The sequence below is a fragment of the Hippocampus bargibanti genome, linkage group LG02 (genome assembly GCF_051943395.1).
Source record: "Hippocampus bargibanti isolate YZ-2025 linkage group LG02, ASM5194339v1, whole genome shotgun sequence".
NCBI classification, from domain to species: domain Eukaryota; kingdom Metazoa; phylum Chordata; class Actinopteri; order Syngnathiformes; family Syngnathidae; genus Hippocampus; species Hippocampus bargibanti.
Genome location: NC_142735.1, coordinates 2,654,511 through 2,669,698, shown reverse-complemented (window position 1 = coordinate 2,669,698; position 15,188 = coordinate 2,654,511). Strand labels below are relative to the sequence as shown.

General features: G+C 43.0%; 1 protein-coding gene across 1 annotated transcript; it reads left to right on the top strand.

The window, feature by feature from the left end:
* The first annotated feature begins 1,294 nt into the window (after window positions 1-1,294).
* Window positions 1,295-15,147, top strand: fgf16 (fibroblast growth factor 16). Its single transcript, XM_089020583.1, has 3 exons — window positions 1,295-2,061; window positions 6,779-6,882; window positions 13,338-15,147. Exons 1-3 carry the CDS (start codon window positions 1,749-1,751, stop codon window positions 13,581-13,583), a joined length of 663 nt encoding a protein of 220 aa, XP_088876709.1. The 5' UTR covers window positions 1,295-1,748; the 3' UTR covers window positions 13,584-15,147.
* The last annotated feature ends 41 nt before the right edge of the window (window positions 15,148-15,188 follow it).

The following is a 15,188-nucleotide window of genomic DNA, read 5'->3' as shown; positions in this document are numbered from 1 at the left end:
TTCTCAGAAGTCTGACTTTATTCTCAGAATTCTGACTTTAAATTGAGACTTTGGACTTTATTCTCGGAATTCTGACTTTATTGTCAGAATTCTGACTTTAAATTGAGAATTTTGACTTTAAAGTTAGAATTCTGACTTTATTCTCAGAATTCTGACTTTAAATTGAGACTTTGGACTTTATTCTCGGAATTCTGACTTTATTCTCAGAATTCTGACTTTAAATTGAGAATTTTGACTTTAAAGTTAGAATTCTGACTTTAAAGTTAGAATCCTGACTTTATATTCTCAGAAGTCTGACTTTATTCTCAGAATTCTGACTTTAAATTGAGACTTTGGACTTTATTCTCGGAATTCTGACTTTATTCTCAGAATTCTGACTTTAAATTGACAATTTTCACATTATTCTAAGAATTCTGACTTTATCCTCAGAATTCTGACTTTAAATTGAGAATTTTAACTTTAAAGTGAGAATTCTAACTTTAAAGTGAGAGTCCTGACTTTATATTCTCAGAATTCTGACTTTAAATTGAGACTTTGGACTTTATTCTCGGAATTTTTACTTTAAATTGAGAATTTTGACTTTAAAGTGAGAATTCTGACTTTATATTCTCAGAATTCTGACTTTAAATTGAGAATTTTGACTTAAAAGTCAGAATTCTGACTTTAAATTGAGAATTTTGACTTAAAAGTCAGAATTCTGACTTTGAAGTGAGAATCCTGACTTTATATTCTCAGAATTCTGACTTTATTCTCGGAATTCTGACTTTAAATTGAGACTATTGACTTTAAAGTGAGAAATCTGACTTTAAAGTGAGAATCCTGACTTTCAAGTGAGAATTCTCACTTCAAAGTGAGTGACTTTGAAGTGAGAATTCTGAAAACAAAGCCAGAATTCTCACTAAAAGACACACTTAAAGTCAGAATCTTGTCAACCTTATTTTTTTCTTCAATGGCCCTAATCCTCTTCCGTAGTTTTCGGACTGTCCCCCAATAATTTAACCCTGGCGAGTTCTCAGTTGCATCATATTTTTACACTTATAAACTGAGTCTTAAAAAAAAATCTGAATTCAAATTATTGGGATATTAATGTCATTTAGTATCTGCGGCGGTTCTCACCACTCAGGTTTGATGGTGCACGACACACGAAGAACCCCCCCGCACCCCACCTTCCTCCCCATCCACACAAAAACCCTCCCGCATACCTCCCCTCCCGTTCTCACCAGTTGCAGGCCCTCCAAGTGCTTAAAGCCGCTGTCTTGTTGCAGCACATTGCAGACGTAGTGCGGAGGGGCGAGGAAGCACCTGCTTCCAAAGAGGAGGAGGAGGAGAAGAAGGAGGAGGGGAGACGGATCTCACGAGAAACTCCGGTTGTTGGCACTGACACTTGTGCGTAAACTTCGATTGCATCGAGAATTTGCACCATTTTTTTTTTTTTTTCATCATCTCGCAGCAGATGGATCCCGTCGTGGTCAATGTTCAAGGATGGTCTTTGAACGCACCTCTCGCGACTTGGAATTCTCTGTAGACAACCGCGCCGGAGACAATTTGGATCAGAAGAATCGGAAGCTCGGGAGTGAGGTGCGCGCAACGCAACAAGAGGATGCCAGCCAGGCGTGGCCAGTGTGAGGAGAATGCGTGGGGAGGATGTATATAATCCAGTCTTTTCCTTCTCATTAGCGCACATATCAAAACGGATGACAAGAGGACTTCATTCGGCCTGCATGGCTCGGACATTTTCACCACTTTAAATGCCTTCGCTTAGTTTAAACCTGACGGCCGCGCACACCATGGCCGAGGTGGGGACTTTATTCGGAGGGCTCGACTTGGATTTACAAAGTTTCCCCGCGTTTGGGAACGCGCCCCTGCAACCGGAGTCGCCGCTGGGGTTGAATGAGCGACTCGGGCAGATCGACGGGGGACTTCAACGGGGGTCGCCCACTGATTTCGGACACCTTAAAGGCATCCTGAGGAGGAGGCAGCTCTACTGCAGGACCGGTTTCCAGCTGGAGATATTCCCGAATGGGACCGTGCACGGGACCAGGCAGGACCACAGCAGGTTTGGTACGTCGAGTTCATTCGTGTGTGCTGAAGTTTGTCATTCAGACAAACTTGAGCACGACCGCGCGCGTGGTTTTACCAGACCGCTGTCTGGTGTTGGGAGCCAATTGGAGACGAGGCGGTGATGCGTCTCTGGTTTGAACACAAATGGGAAACGCGGGAAGGGATTGAGGAACCATTGAGCAAGGCACCAATTTCCTATCACGGACGGACGGACGGACAGACAGATATATAAATAGATGTACACCTATAGGTGAAAAGATAGCTAGGTAGATATACAGGCAGACAGACAGGCAGGTAGGCAGGCGGACAGGCAGACGGACAGGCAGACGGATAGACAGGACAGACAGACAGACATATATAAAGATAGATAGACAGACAGCGAGGAAGCTCGCGAGACAGACAGCCAGCCAGACAGACACATATATAGACAGATAAATAGACAGCTAGCGAGCTAGTTTACCAGACAGACGCAGAGAGACGGAGAGACTGACAGCTAGCAAGCTAGCTAGCTCGCAATACAGACAGCTAGCGAGCTAGACAGACAGACACATTGATAAACAGACAAATAGACAGATAGTAAGCTCGCTTGCCAGACAGACAGACAGCGAGCTAGCTAGCTAGCTAGACAGATACATCGATATACAGACAAATAGACAGATAGCAAGCTAGCTTGACAGACAGACAGACAGACTGAGATAGATAGATAGATAGATAGATAGATAGATAGATAGATAGATAGATAGATAGATAGATAGATAGATAGATAGATAGATAGATAGATAGATAGATAGATAGATATATAGATAAACAGATAGATAGATAGATAGATAGATAGATAGATAGATAGATAGATAGATAGATAGATAGATAGATAGATAGATAGATAGATAGATAGATAGATAGATAGATAGATAGATGTTTAAAAAGAATATGAGTGCTCTTTCATTACCACATATGCATGTGTGTGTGTGTGTGTGTGTGTGTGTGTGTGTGTGTGTGTGTGTGTGTGTGTGTGTGTGTGTGTGTGTGTGTGTGTGTGTGTGTGTGTGCAGGCCCAGGCAATGTTGTACGTCAAGTAGAAAATTGAGCTATAGCCCAGAGCACTTTTTCTTTCATCGTCACAAAGTGCTCTTCAATAATTTGACATAATTGCAAGTGAAACATTGTTAACAAAGACATAATTGGCAAAATACTATAGAAGGGGAAACCCTTCATTTCACAACATTAAATTCCAGGAGCGTTAAAGTTATGAATGGTGTTAATGACTTCCATGAATTACCTCCACGATCCCAACTTACCACTACATACTCTACACTTCGATGTGAAAGCACGTACAGTGATACCTTGGCTTACGAACTTAATTGGTTCCCAGACAGAGTGTGTAAGGCGAGAAGTGTGTATCCCAAAAATTAATTTCCCACAGGAAGCCATTAAAATGAGAATAATCCGTTCCCAGGTTCCCCTAAAACATAATTTTCTACTTTCTAATTTTCTCAGCCTTAAAACTACACAAATATACCTTATTTTATGTGCAATAAATGTGCTATGGTATTATAATTAAAGAAATATATTGTCCTGTATAATAAAGTCGTTTTATTTACCTTTGTGATGGTGGTTGAAACACTTGATGAGGAACGTAACCTTCTTCTTTCGCCATCTTGAGGAATGATCCCTTGTAGATGCTTTCTCTGTGATAATTATATCTAGTTCCTCATCAATTGTGTTCTGTTTAGCTGGGTTGATAGCTTTTTGCATCAAGTGTACAGATGGCTTGTGCGGGTTGTTAGGAGCCTGATTGATGGGATATTTTAACCTTGCAGTCTTCACTCTGCCTTATCAAAGTTGAAACGCTCTGACTGTCGTAGGCCTGTCTCTTTAATGTTTAAAACACCTCCTCTCACTGCTGCGTTCTTGACCAATCACGTGGCTTTAACCGAAGACTGGGGGCGGGGAATTGAGGACAAAAACAGTCGGCTGCTATTTTGTTGTTAGCACGAACGGGCTCGTTCATGAACGACACATCACTCATTGAGGCAGCTCCGTGTACGAAAAAAGTTCGTATGCCAAGGTAAAGTTCGTATGCCATGGTAAAATTTTCATAAATGTAACGTTCGTAAACCGAAAAGTTCCTAAACCAGGGGGTTCGTAAACCGAGGTATCACTGTATTGTTTTCAAATGAGGCAACAATTAAGTAAATCACCAACGGTGTCACTCCTGAGGTTGTTACGTCCCCTGTGGATACCCGGCCATGCGTCACAGTCACCTCGTGTGCAGCGAAAAGCCCCCTTTCAAACCCCTTTTGGCGCTGAGCGCAGGTGTCTCCCCTCTTTTTTCCTTGGCCACTAATAGGTAGCGTAAGGGTGCGGACGTATAACATGCAGGCATGCAGGTGCAGCCTGAAGCTCAACTACTGGTCGAGTTCCAGTGAAGGCTTCCAAAAAAACAGGACGGTGCGCATAGAAAGGATGGGTGGTCCTCCTGTTTGTCTCTGGCTCGACTTCAGGATCAGATGCGAGGCCTTTTGTCAGACATGGCTCTGATTAAAAAGGCACACCGTCAGTGTTTGGCACCCCAGGAGCTCGGGAGAAGATGGGGCCCAGGTGGCCGAACACTGGCCTTTGCCAGCTGGATCCTCTCTGACTGCTAACCTCTGCATCCCAGCATCCAGGCTTTTAATTTGACTGCTTGTTTCAGACCCTTTGAAGTTCACATGTACTCTTGCACTGGAACTTCCTGTGAGTCAGCGTCGAAGGCACACAAGATCTCAGCTTCCCCATAAAAGTCACTCCTAGTTCGGTGAGGAAAACGGTTGGGGCACCAACCGCTCGGCCAACATTGTTTGTGTCACTTTTCAAGCAAAAGAAGAAAAAAAAAATCACAAAATTAGTACGATAGTCTTGCAGTACGCAAATGGAAATCTATTCAGATGCCTCAAATATAACTTATGGGTCGCTTTGTCCATTGCAGAGCCCGATCGTATATAATAATAATAATAATAATAATAATAATAATAATAATAATAATAATAATAATAATAATAATAATAATAATATAAGCTAAATGTTGAAAGCAAACATAAAGCTGTAGCATCCATTAACGAAAAAAGACTGTCTCCCATCTCCTGTCCACGTAAATCCGCTTCAATTCCAAGCCGCGGCAGTTCCACATACGCATCGGCGCTCTGTTAAAATGCTGCCCATTACAAGCGCAAAATTACACCAGGGCTGTCCAGCGATGACTATCAAATAGCACTGACATTTCTCGCAAATAAAAAACAGTGCTGGCATATTCATGCTGCGAAAAAGGTGCAACCACTCAGCACAGTCTCCTCCTTCATTAATGTTGTGGCCAAAAATGCTGAAAAACAATCTGTATCCATTGCTTTGCTCATGCTTTTTCTGGTTTATCTATTGCTGCTGCCACTCGAAAATCACTCCGCCACCTGTTGTTGGATGCACAGTGTTGTTCTTCATGAGTGTGTGTAGGGAGAGGGGAGGTTGCACACACATCCACTCATCTACTTTCTTATCCTGAATAAGCTCGCTGGGGAACCCGAAGCCTGTAACTTTGGGCGACACCCCGAACTGGAACAGAACAACCCTTCACACCCACATTGTCTCTGAGTGGAGAATCAACAACACTATTAGCGACACCCATCCACCCATCCCTCCATTTTTGAATCCACTTACCCTCACAAGGGCCGTGTGGCATGCTGGTGCCTATCTCAGCTGTTTTTGGGCAGTTGGCGGACTACACACTGAATTGGTTGTCAGACCATTGCCGAGCACACAGACCCGAACAGTAATCCACACTCACACTCTCACCAAGGGACAATTTGGAGTGCCCAATCAACCTGCCAAGCAATATTTTTTGGAAAAAAAGCCCTGGTACCCAGATTAAAAAAAAAAAACACAGACAGGCACTGTGAGAACATGCTAACTCCTCGCAGGAAGGCCGAAGCCGGAATTGAACTCTACAGTGTGAGGACGATGTGTGTGAGTTTGCATGTTTTGCTTGTGCCCGTGGTATTTTTGTCTAGGTACTCCGGTTCCCTCCCAAGTGCCAAAATCAAGCACTATACTGCATATTCAACTCTATAGTATTTCTACAGCACTTTAAAACAACCATTAATTGACTAGCTTATATTGTACCTGGATGTGACAGTGAGATGGAACATAGGTCTACTGTCTTCTTGAGAAAATTATGATATAGTCATATTAATACAAAATGGGAAGTACATATACTGCTATACTCCTAACAAATTCCCAAATATTCAGTTAATAAAACTCTAGATATCTAGGAATCAAACCCTGCACCTCTGCAGTGTGAGGTGGACGTTCTTTTCAGTCGAACATTGGCTATGTCTACCTTGCGATTGACTGCCAACCCGTTCAGGGTGTCCCGCACCCACTGCCTGAAGACAGTTGTGAGGTCTAAATTCTGTCTCTATTGAGAGCCTGAAATCGTCGGTCGTTTGACAATTGCCCCTTGAAACAAAGGAAAGAAATAAACCAGTCCAGGCCACTAGTAGATAGCCCACTAGGGCAGGAAAGGGAAATTAAACACAAACATGTTCCTGCCTTTATAAGTGTGTCACAGCGATCCATAGTGAGACGAGTAGCAAAAGAATAACTTTGTGGTCCAAGTGCACAGGCTTCTTTTTCTGGGCGTATACAGTAGAATGCTTCCTGACCAGCTTGTATGTTTGATCCCAAGGTATCCTGGAGTTCATCAGTCTGGCAGTCGGTCTGGTCAGCATCAGGGGTGTGGACGCCGGACTGTACCTCGGCATGAATGAGAAAGGAGAGCTCTATGGGTCGGTGAGTCACAGCCCCTCATTTCTTTACATTCCTTGGTTGAAGAATGAAAATAACGCACAATGCTTTGCAACAATATCAGTCCAGAATGAGTCCTTACATCATATTTTGTCGATTCAAGGGGAAGATTGCATTGCTAAAAGTTTTGGTTGTAACCTTTTCTTATTTATGGGGTCGGTCCCGTCTCTGCTTCTGTCTGATCGTCTTGTGCCCAGTTGTTCTTGGCAAAGGAGATTAGACAGTTGTATTTTTCTCTGACAAACATGGATACTCTGGCAATCGTTTCAGATGAACTCCTGAAGCTCGAGATTATGGGTCAAAAGTGCACTGGGATCTTTTCTTCTCTAAAAGTCCTTTTGAGAGAGTTTGCTGGCAAATATACATGTAATCATCTGGGCTTCAGACCATTGTCAAGGCTCGTGGACTGATAGGAAATTGGAATGAGACAAAACAATTATGTCTCACACACTCCTCTCGATGCCTCACGTCTATGAATGAGCCCCAGACAGCGGGTCAATCTAAATCTCAGACCAGCTTTAGTTTGCCACATTTGAGATGGATTCAAACTAGTCGTTCTAGCTCACAACAATACAGAAATATTGATAAAGTATTTTTAAAGTGATTCCAGACACTTCAGAGCTGTATTGATGGTGAACTTGATGACCTTCAGCGTGAAACATGGAAGCCGCCAGTTTGCTTAGTTCTCAGGAATCTCTCGCTCTCTGTCATGCATGCAGAATGTTTTTTATCTCAAGAGAGAGGAAGGAGATGAAGACAAAAAAGGGGCCGGGGGGGTCGGAGTATGTGAGGGTTATGTGTATCAGGTGTCCCAAGGCATTACCTGAGGGCCTCTCGGGGCCCTGCTCAGCCCACCCCCACCTCCAAACTCCAGCCGGCGTTTCAAACAGAGGCCACCTTTCTACCTTTAAACACGCCCATTGTGTTGAGATGACAGATATTGTTACTGTGGGCTATCACAGTCTGCTATCCTGAGGCTTTGACCCTTAGGGGTTGAGGGGTGGGTGATGGTGGCCGGTGGGGAGCAATGATTGGGGAATCTCGGGGAGCCCAGCTTTACTTCTGACCAAGAAACGCAAGTCAAGATATTGGGAGTCACTCTTATAGGTGCCATGCCCCAGCTAGTAAAATGTAAGTCATCATTCATTCGTTTTCAATACCGTTTGTCCTGAAGAAGGTCACGGGGAATTGCTGGAGCCTACCCCAGCTGACTTCAGGCGGAAGCTGGATCACACCTTGTCACTAGTCTGTTATAGGGCACATTTCTAGACAAACAACCTGTCACAGCCACATGCACACAGTGACCGAGTGGGAGCCAATTTCACGCTGGCCGCACCCAAGTCCGGTGAGAGTACCACTACACCATCCAATGACTTCTTGTCCATCATCCATCCATCCATTATCTTCTGATTATCCGAGGTCGGGTCCCGGGGGCAACAGCTTCAGTAAGGAAGCCCAAAATTCCCTCTCCCCAGCCACTTCTTCCAGATCTTCTTGGCAGATCCCGAGGCGTTCCCAGGTCAGCTGGGTGACATAGTATCTCCAGCGTGTCCTGGGTCATCCCTGGGGTCCTCTGCCAATGGGGCATGCGGGGAACACCTCACCAGGGAGAAATCCTAATCAGATGCCCGAGCCACCTCATCTGGCTCCTCCCTACAAGGAGGAGAAGCGGCTTGCCTCTGAGCCCCCCCCGGAATGACCGAGCTTTGCTTAATTACAACAATTTGTAAGATTTAACAGCTGCACCGATTTCAATTCTGTGACGAACCCAAATAGCAACACCTGTCATCATCTGTCAGCCAAGCGCAGGACGGGTGATCACCGCCTGTCCATCACAATCAGTTTCAGCCCTACAAAGTCAGGCTTTGGAGAGGAATCTCTAGTTCTCGGGTTGTAAAACATTCATCCATGGCAGATCCTACAAACTCTGTCTCTGACACCAGTCAGCCCCACCACCTTTGCCCGTGACTCTGGCTGATTGCCCGGCCTTCTGCGTTAACGTCTGCCTAGGATTCTGTGAGTTATCCGTTCTGCTCTCTGTGTTTTGATGGAAGATCAGAATTTGGTGTGAGCATCAATGACCTGCTAACTGTGCTTTACTGAGCATTATATGACTTTTGACTTTGGCCCCAAGACAAATGGCCCATCGACCCCGAGTCTCACACTCTTGATGGTTACATTATCTGTCCCACGTCATTGCTTTCAATTGAATTTTCATAGTTGACTTTGAAGTCATCAGCATCCTCCATTACTGTGGTTTGGTGTCCCGACACCAGTCTCACGTCATCACCTACAGGCACCATAAAAGCTTCTGAGATGAATTTGAGTCTGGAGCCTTTTTACAAACGCGTTACTTGATGATATTGCGTTCAGTGCAGACGAGGTCTCGGTCTGCTTCAGTTCTTGGAGTCTTCCTATATTTCTCTATCACCTGTTCATTGTCTATATCCCTTAGTTGTGTTCAGGGTTACACTCGAGCCTAATCGAGCCGATTATATGAGTAAGGCGTGGTGGTCTGTGCATTGTTCACAAGTCAGTTGCAGCGCCCATGTTGACAAACAACCCTTAACACCCACATTCACACCTGCATACAATTGATAGCCTTCAAGGAACCTAACATGGATGTTTGTGGGATGAGAACGGGACCGAGCCCTTTTATTGGGTTTTAGACTCTACTTGACTTACTTTACATACTCTATTGTAGCATACATGATATTTTTAAATGTACTTGTACTAATACATGTATAAGGGATGACTGCGAGACTAATAAAGGCAAATCCAATCCAATCCAAAAGCAATGGGATTGTGCATCGAATTTAGTAAAAAAAAAAAATGTTGATCCGGTCGAGAATTATCATTTTACTTATAACATTAGCTGGACAATTTTCAAACGGAGGGAGTCAAAGTAAAATGTCAAAAAAAATTAAACACTTAAGTAGGGCAATGAGATACACTGATCACATGCTATTTGTGGGAAACAGGGCCGAACCGTTTCCAAGAATAGTTTAAAAAGATCTGCAAATGATGCCCTTCTTAATACTGGTTTGTCATAACAGCAGAGTATTATTCAGGCTCTTAATGTTACTTTTTAGGCGCATTCCGGGATCACTGACAAAAAGAGAGAGTCAAATGCAGACGAAACAAACCTAAAAACAATAAAGAAAATTCCACGAGATAGCACCATAGAAGATATTTTATTGTTTTGGCATATCGCGCTGGATTCTTTTAGGTATGCGTTGTGTGCTGCACGGCATTTGCCCAGACCACTGCTCCACCCTTTTGCACCTGAGTAAGGAGACTGGGGTCAAAAGTTAAAGGGGCTCTCCCATCCCAACGAGTAACTAGACCATGACAAACTTGTGATGCGCCGAAGTGTCTCATCGGACGGTCCGGTCATGTGTCTGTAGTGCTGTGTGTACACCAAACAGAGTCTGCTCAGCCTGACAGATCACCAGCTAACTCCTTTACAATCGCTTAGATGAGGGCTCCCTTTTTGGGGGTTGGTTTGTGAGGGGGTTCTTCCTCTCGGCTGGCTGCTCACAGGCCAGAACAAGAAGCAGCCATTGCATGAATGACTGGTCTATGACGGCCGAGGAGCTCGTACCCTTGTGTCTTCCTATTGCTCTCACGCGATCAGCCAGTCAGCTCGTTCTCACCCGCTGAACCGTCAGCCATCGCTCACGCGACGCTGTCAGGACTGCTTTTAGAGACGCTCGCTGTGTGTGTACGCCTGTTAAGCGTTCATGGTGCATTACGGGGAGGGAAATGATCCCCCCCCCCAAGCACGATGAAAGGTCAGCAAGTCTGTAGAGCGAGTGAGGAATGTAAAGTGAAAAGTCATCCCTAATGACTCGCTCTTGTCATAATGAGCACCTGCTTCAATGAGTTTCGACGGGTTCAGTTCGGTGACACGCACACTAGATTGCGGGAGGCCATTGGGGAACTGCCTCATCGCATATGTGCTTAAATATTGTTTCAAGCTTCATTTTCAATCACCGTGGCTGATTGTAAGTTAAGTTGGACGTCCGGATCATGAGCAGCCAAAAGATATTGAGAGGACTTTTCGGTATTCATGGACTATGAATCTTGAGTCGCTTCTAACACCACCATCACTACTACTACAGTCAGTATACTATATGACAAATCAATACAAACACCACACGAGGAGTGGTTGTGAAAGATCTACGTCAACAAAGCTGTATTGTATTGTATTGTATTCTCCATCCATCGTGCATGAATAACATAAACAAAGCCACCATGTTACCTTTTATTCTATGCGCCTAGTTATGTGATGAAAACACTTTTGAAATAGGCCATTCATTAAAAAGTGTACCTAATACTGTGAATCGCCTTACAGTGTGGAAAATACGGTCAAATTGGGCCATAACTGTAGATGAGACGAACATATTATCAGTGTCTGAAACTCATGACAAAAAGTTAGCGGAGACCAGGGCAGACAACTACGAAAAGTTGCCTGCCCGGCCATGAAGTTGCCTGCCCCATTTTTCACAACTTGAAACACAATAAGACGACAAATCGCAAAAAAAAAAAAAAAAAAACAATGTTGCAAAGTATTAAGGCTTTTTTTTTTATTAATGATGTACCTACCACAAATGCTCCCTTGGTTAATTTATCATAAATATTCCTTGCTGATGATTTTACTCTAGTTGTCGTTTGTCCACACACTGTTTGTCATGTTGCACAATGCAATGTTTGCATTGCGTCGTCTGCTACAAACCACGTGAACTCCTCTTTCTACGATACTTTTAATATTAATGATTAATACATTTAACTTCTAAGCGCTTTTCAAAACTTTCAAGGACACTTTACAGTCATGGGATAATGTACGTTTATGTTTTGTAGCGTCATAAATTTTGCTAGCTTCTCTTGAATCTTCTTCTGAGCTGAGGTTCTGTGCATCTACTTGGAAAATGATATGCAAATGCGCGATCTTATAACGCTCTGGAAAGTTTGGAGGCACGAAGCAGGCTTCTGATTGGCTGCCGCGCCGAGTATGCAAATTGCTAAACAAACCGAAATTCCAACATTTCCAAACCCAAAAAAGATGTCAAAATCGTAATAATTTATTCCGATTCTGAAATCTTCGTTCAAACGTTTAATTTGAAAAAAATCATTTTTTTTCTTGAAGTTGTCGGCCACAAAAGGTTGCACGCCCCGGGTGTCCGGGCAGACGTTATTTCAGACACTGATATTATACATCGTTACAATGTACCGATGTGTGTTTACAAAGAACCATTTAATGGGTCATCTAATATAAATATCAAATCAATATAAAATAATAATATAAATATCATAATTCTATTGTTATTATTATTATTATTATTATTATTATTATTATTATTATTATTATTATTATTATTATTATTATTATCAGTCTATGACCACTGCTTAAAAGAAGGATTACACAGGAGTTAACCTCGAGAATTATTCTGCACAAACTTGGCTGAGCATGAATCACCGTTGGTCTTACTTCATACTTTTAGTATTCTTTCAAAATTAAAAAGTGCACAACAATAGCATTTTGTCATCTTGGGGCAGAATAGAACATAAAAGGCCAGAGCTGGGATCGAACTGGGATATATACTGTATGTCAGAGGCAGCCCGTGAATTTCATCGCTAGGCCTTCAGTAGTGCTACTTCTAAATAAATCTTGACTGTAAAAAGTCTGGTGTGATTTACTACAAGTCCACTAGGGGCTACCATTAGCCGGGAAATAACTGTCCAACCTATCTTAATGGTGTCCATCTATTCTTGAAATGTCCGTCTTGAAAATGGCTTTAACAGTAAATCTCCAACCAAATTAATTTCTTCTCCTCCTTCAGACATTGTGGTTGGACAAAACTGCTATTAAATCAACACAATCTATTTGCTTATGCAGCTCGCTACATATACATTGTGCTAGCTCTGGCCAGTATTCTCTTATCACTTAGCGGCTAGTGACACAATGATTGTCTAGTGACTATAGACAATCATGGTACTAGCCAATAATAATTTGCGAAAACTCTGACGTTGCCAACACGAACTCTGATTGGTTAGAGCAACAGTTTCATCGACACATTTGACGCTCCAATACTCGCAGAACTGATTGCGAAGGCGTCCAGGTAGATTTCTGACCCCAGTAACAAATAATGGCTGAAATGTGATTGGTTAAAAGCTTAAATATGAAAACACACGTCTGGAAGCAGCGCAACAGGGGAAAAGTAATGAAAGGAAGCTTAAAGACAATTTGGAATTATTTAAGAATGATTCATGGACAAAATATAATTCACATTAGTCTGTGATTCAGATATTATTGTTTTTCAAATCCTTCAACTACTTGTCTGGCTTACAAATGACAACATTTCCAGTCAGGTCCACGAGGAAAGACTATCTCATGTCGACGGACCCTAATATGTCATTTTTCCCCTCTCTCCTCGCAGAGGAAGCTGACGGCGGAGTGCGTGTTCAGGGAGCAGTTCGAAGAGAACTGGTACAACACGTACGCATCCACACTCTACAAGCACAACGACACGGCGCGCTTCTACTACGTAGCCTTAAACAAAGACGGCTCGCCCAGGGAGGGCAGCAGGACTAAAAAACACCAGAAACTCACACATTTCTTACCGCGGCCCGTGGAGATTGACAAAATCCCTCAAGCCTACCGGGACCTCTTCCAGTACAGGTGACCGCGGTCCCGCTACCATGGCCACAGCGGGTTGTTTGCTACAAAACTGTTTACTGAGGTCACCGCCTCGGCTCGCTACCAAGAGCACTGATATAAACATCTTTGCATGTTCCTTGACGTTGCTTCATTGCATCTGCGGCCGACCAAGAGGACGCTGTGGTCAGGCGCTATAGCCGCTTTTACTAAAGATCAATTAGCACTACGTTGGCGTGGAATCAACAGACGGCTGCCTTTTGACGGGCGCCTCTCGCGATGGGAAAGGAAGCACTCAAGCTAACGGAACAGGAGGCACTTTCCCACATGGACAGGAAGAAGGCTCGAGTGTACAGTGCAGACACTGCGCAACATTCCTGTGACGCCTTCCAAATGGTCACTGACTGAAGTGAGAAGGGGATTGTCCTGCGTTGGACAGAGAACGGGACAAATGTGGTCTTTATCCAAGAACACTTACCCAACGAACCAAGATGGAGGATAGTATGGACAGCTCTTTGAGAGTTTATGCCGTAGTAGCCTTGCTAGTCACTTGTCGGACGAGGTCTCCGAGCACACGAATCTCAAACTGGATATCAAGGAAGTGGTATCAATGCTCAAAAATGTTTGTCCTCACTAGTAAGACAATTCAGCTCACTGGTAAAAATGACTGCGTCCTACAAGTTATGTTTTTTTTTCCACTGTCGCCTTCCAGACCTTTAGACTCTCTTCCAGACAGAAGAGAGTCTAAGGTTTCTAACATTGTATTGAATGTTTATCTAGTCCTAAAACTCAATATTCTGTGGGTCCTTAAATTCAAGTGACAATGACAAAAACCCTGGCACTGGAGTGGACACATACAAGTACACACTTTGCCCTCACTTTTAGGACACATTTGCGCACTAAGAGAACAAAGTTTTTTCCACTATTGGATGACATTTTCGACACTCTAGTAAGACAACTTTGACATATTAACAGGTACTAGTAAGGCAACACGTTGATGCTACCAAAAAGCGTCCAGTAGGGGGACTAGTGTACAAAAATATGCCCGCTAGTTGGGTCTAGAAGTGTTAGCATTTAGCATCATGCTAAACCGGTTTAGTTTAGCATATTTATCTTCTTCCCCATAGCCCAAAAGTGGCAGCAGCCATTGAAAAAAAAAAGTCATTTTACGATTGTGTTGAATTGTCTTCTGAGGAAAAACTAAAAGGGTTTTTCGTAAGCTTTGGAAAATGGGTGCGATCAATGCGGGATAGAAGAACGAGCGATTGACGTGTTGTTCAGTGTGTCAGGAACACGATTCAAAAAGGCAAGCAGCTGAGGTGTACTGTATATATGTGCGATCCTATTTATGAAATGTAAAATATATTTATTTTTGACATATAAAGTATAAATATAAATCTATATATTTATTTATTGTAAAGAATCTATTTTGTCATGAACTTGAGATTATCGCCACCGTAGATTCTACTGAAATTACATTAAAAAAAAAGCATTTTTAGAAAATAATAAATGAGAAAGATTTGCCGTAATATGACAATAAAATTGTCTTGCTATGTGACATATGCTTGTGAGACTATTTGTGCCTGGATCCAAATTTCATGTACCAATTAAAAACATGTAGATTGTACTTGAC

Excerpts from the sequence above, each read along its gene's own strand:
- fgf16 (XM_089020583.1), top strand. The coding sequence starts at position 1,749 with ATGCCTTCGCTTAGTTTAAACCTGACGGCCGCGCACACCATGGCCGAG. Across the intron at positions 2,062-6,778 it reads GCAGGACCACAGCAGGTTTG|GTATCCTGGAGTTCATCAGT; the intron begins GTACGTCGAGTT and ends TTTGATCCCAAG. Across the intron at positions 6,883-13,337 it reads AAGGAGAGCTCTATGGGTCG|AGGAAGCTGACGGCGGAGTG; the intron begins GTGAGTCACAGC and ends CTCTCCTCGCAG.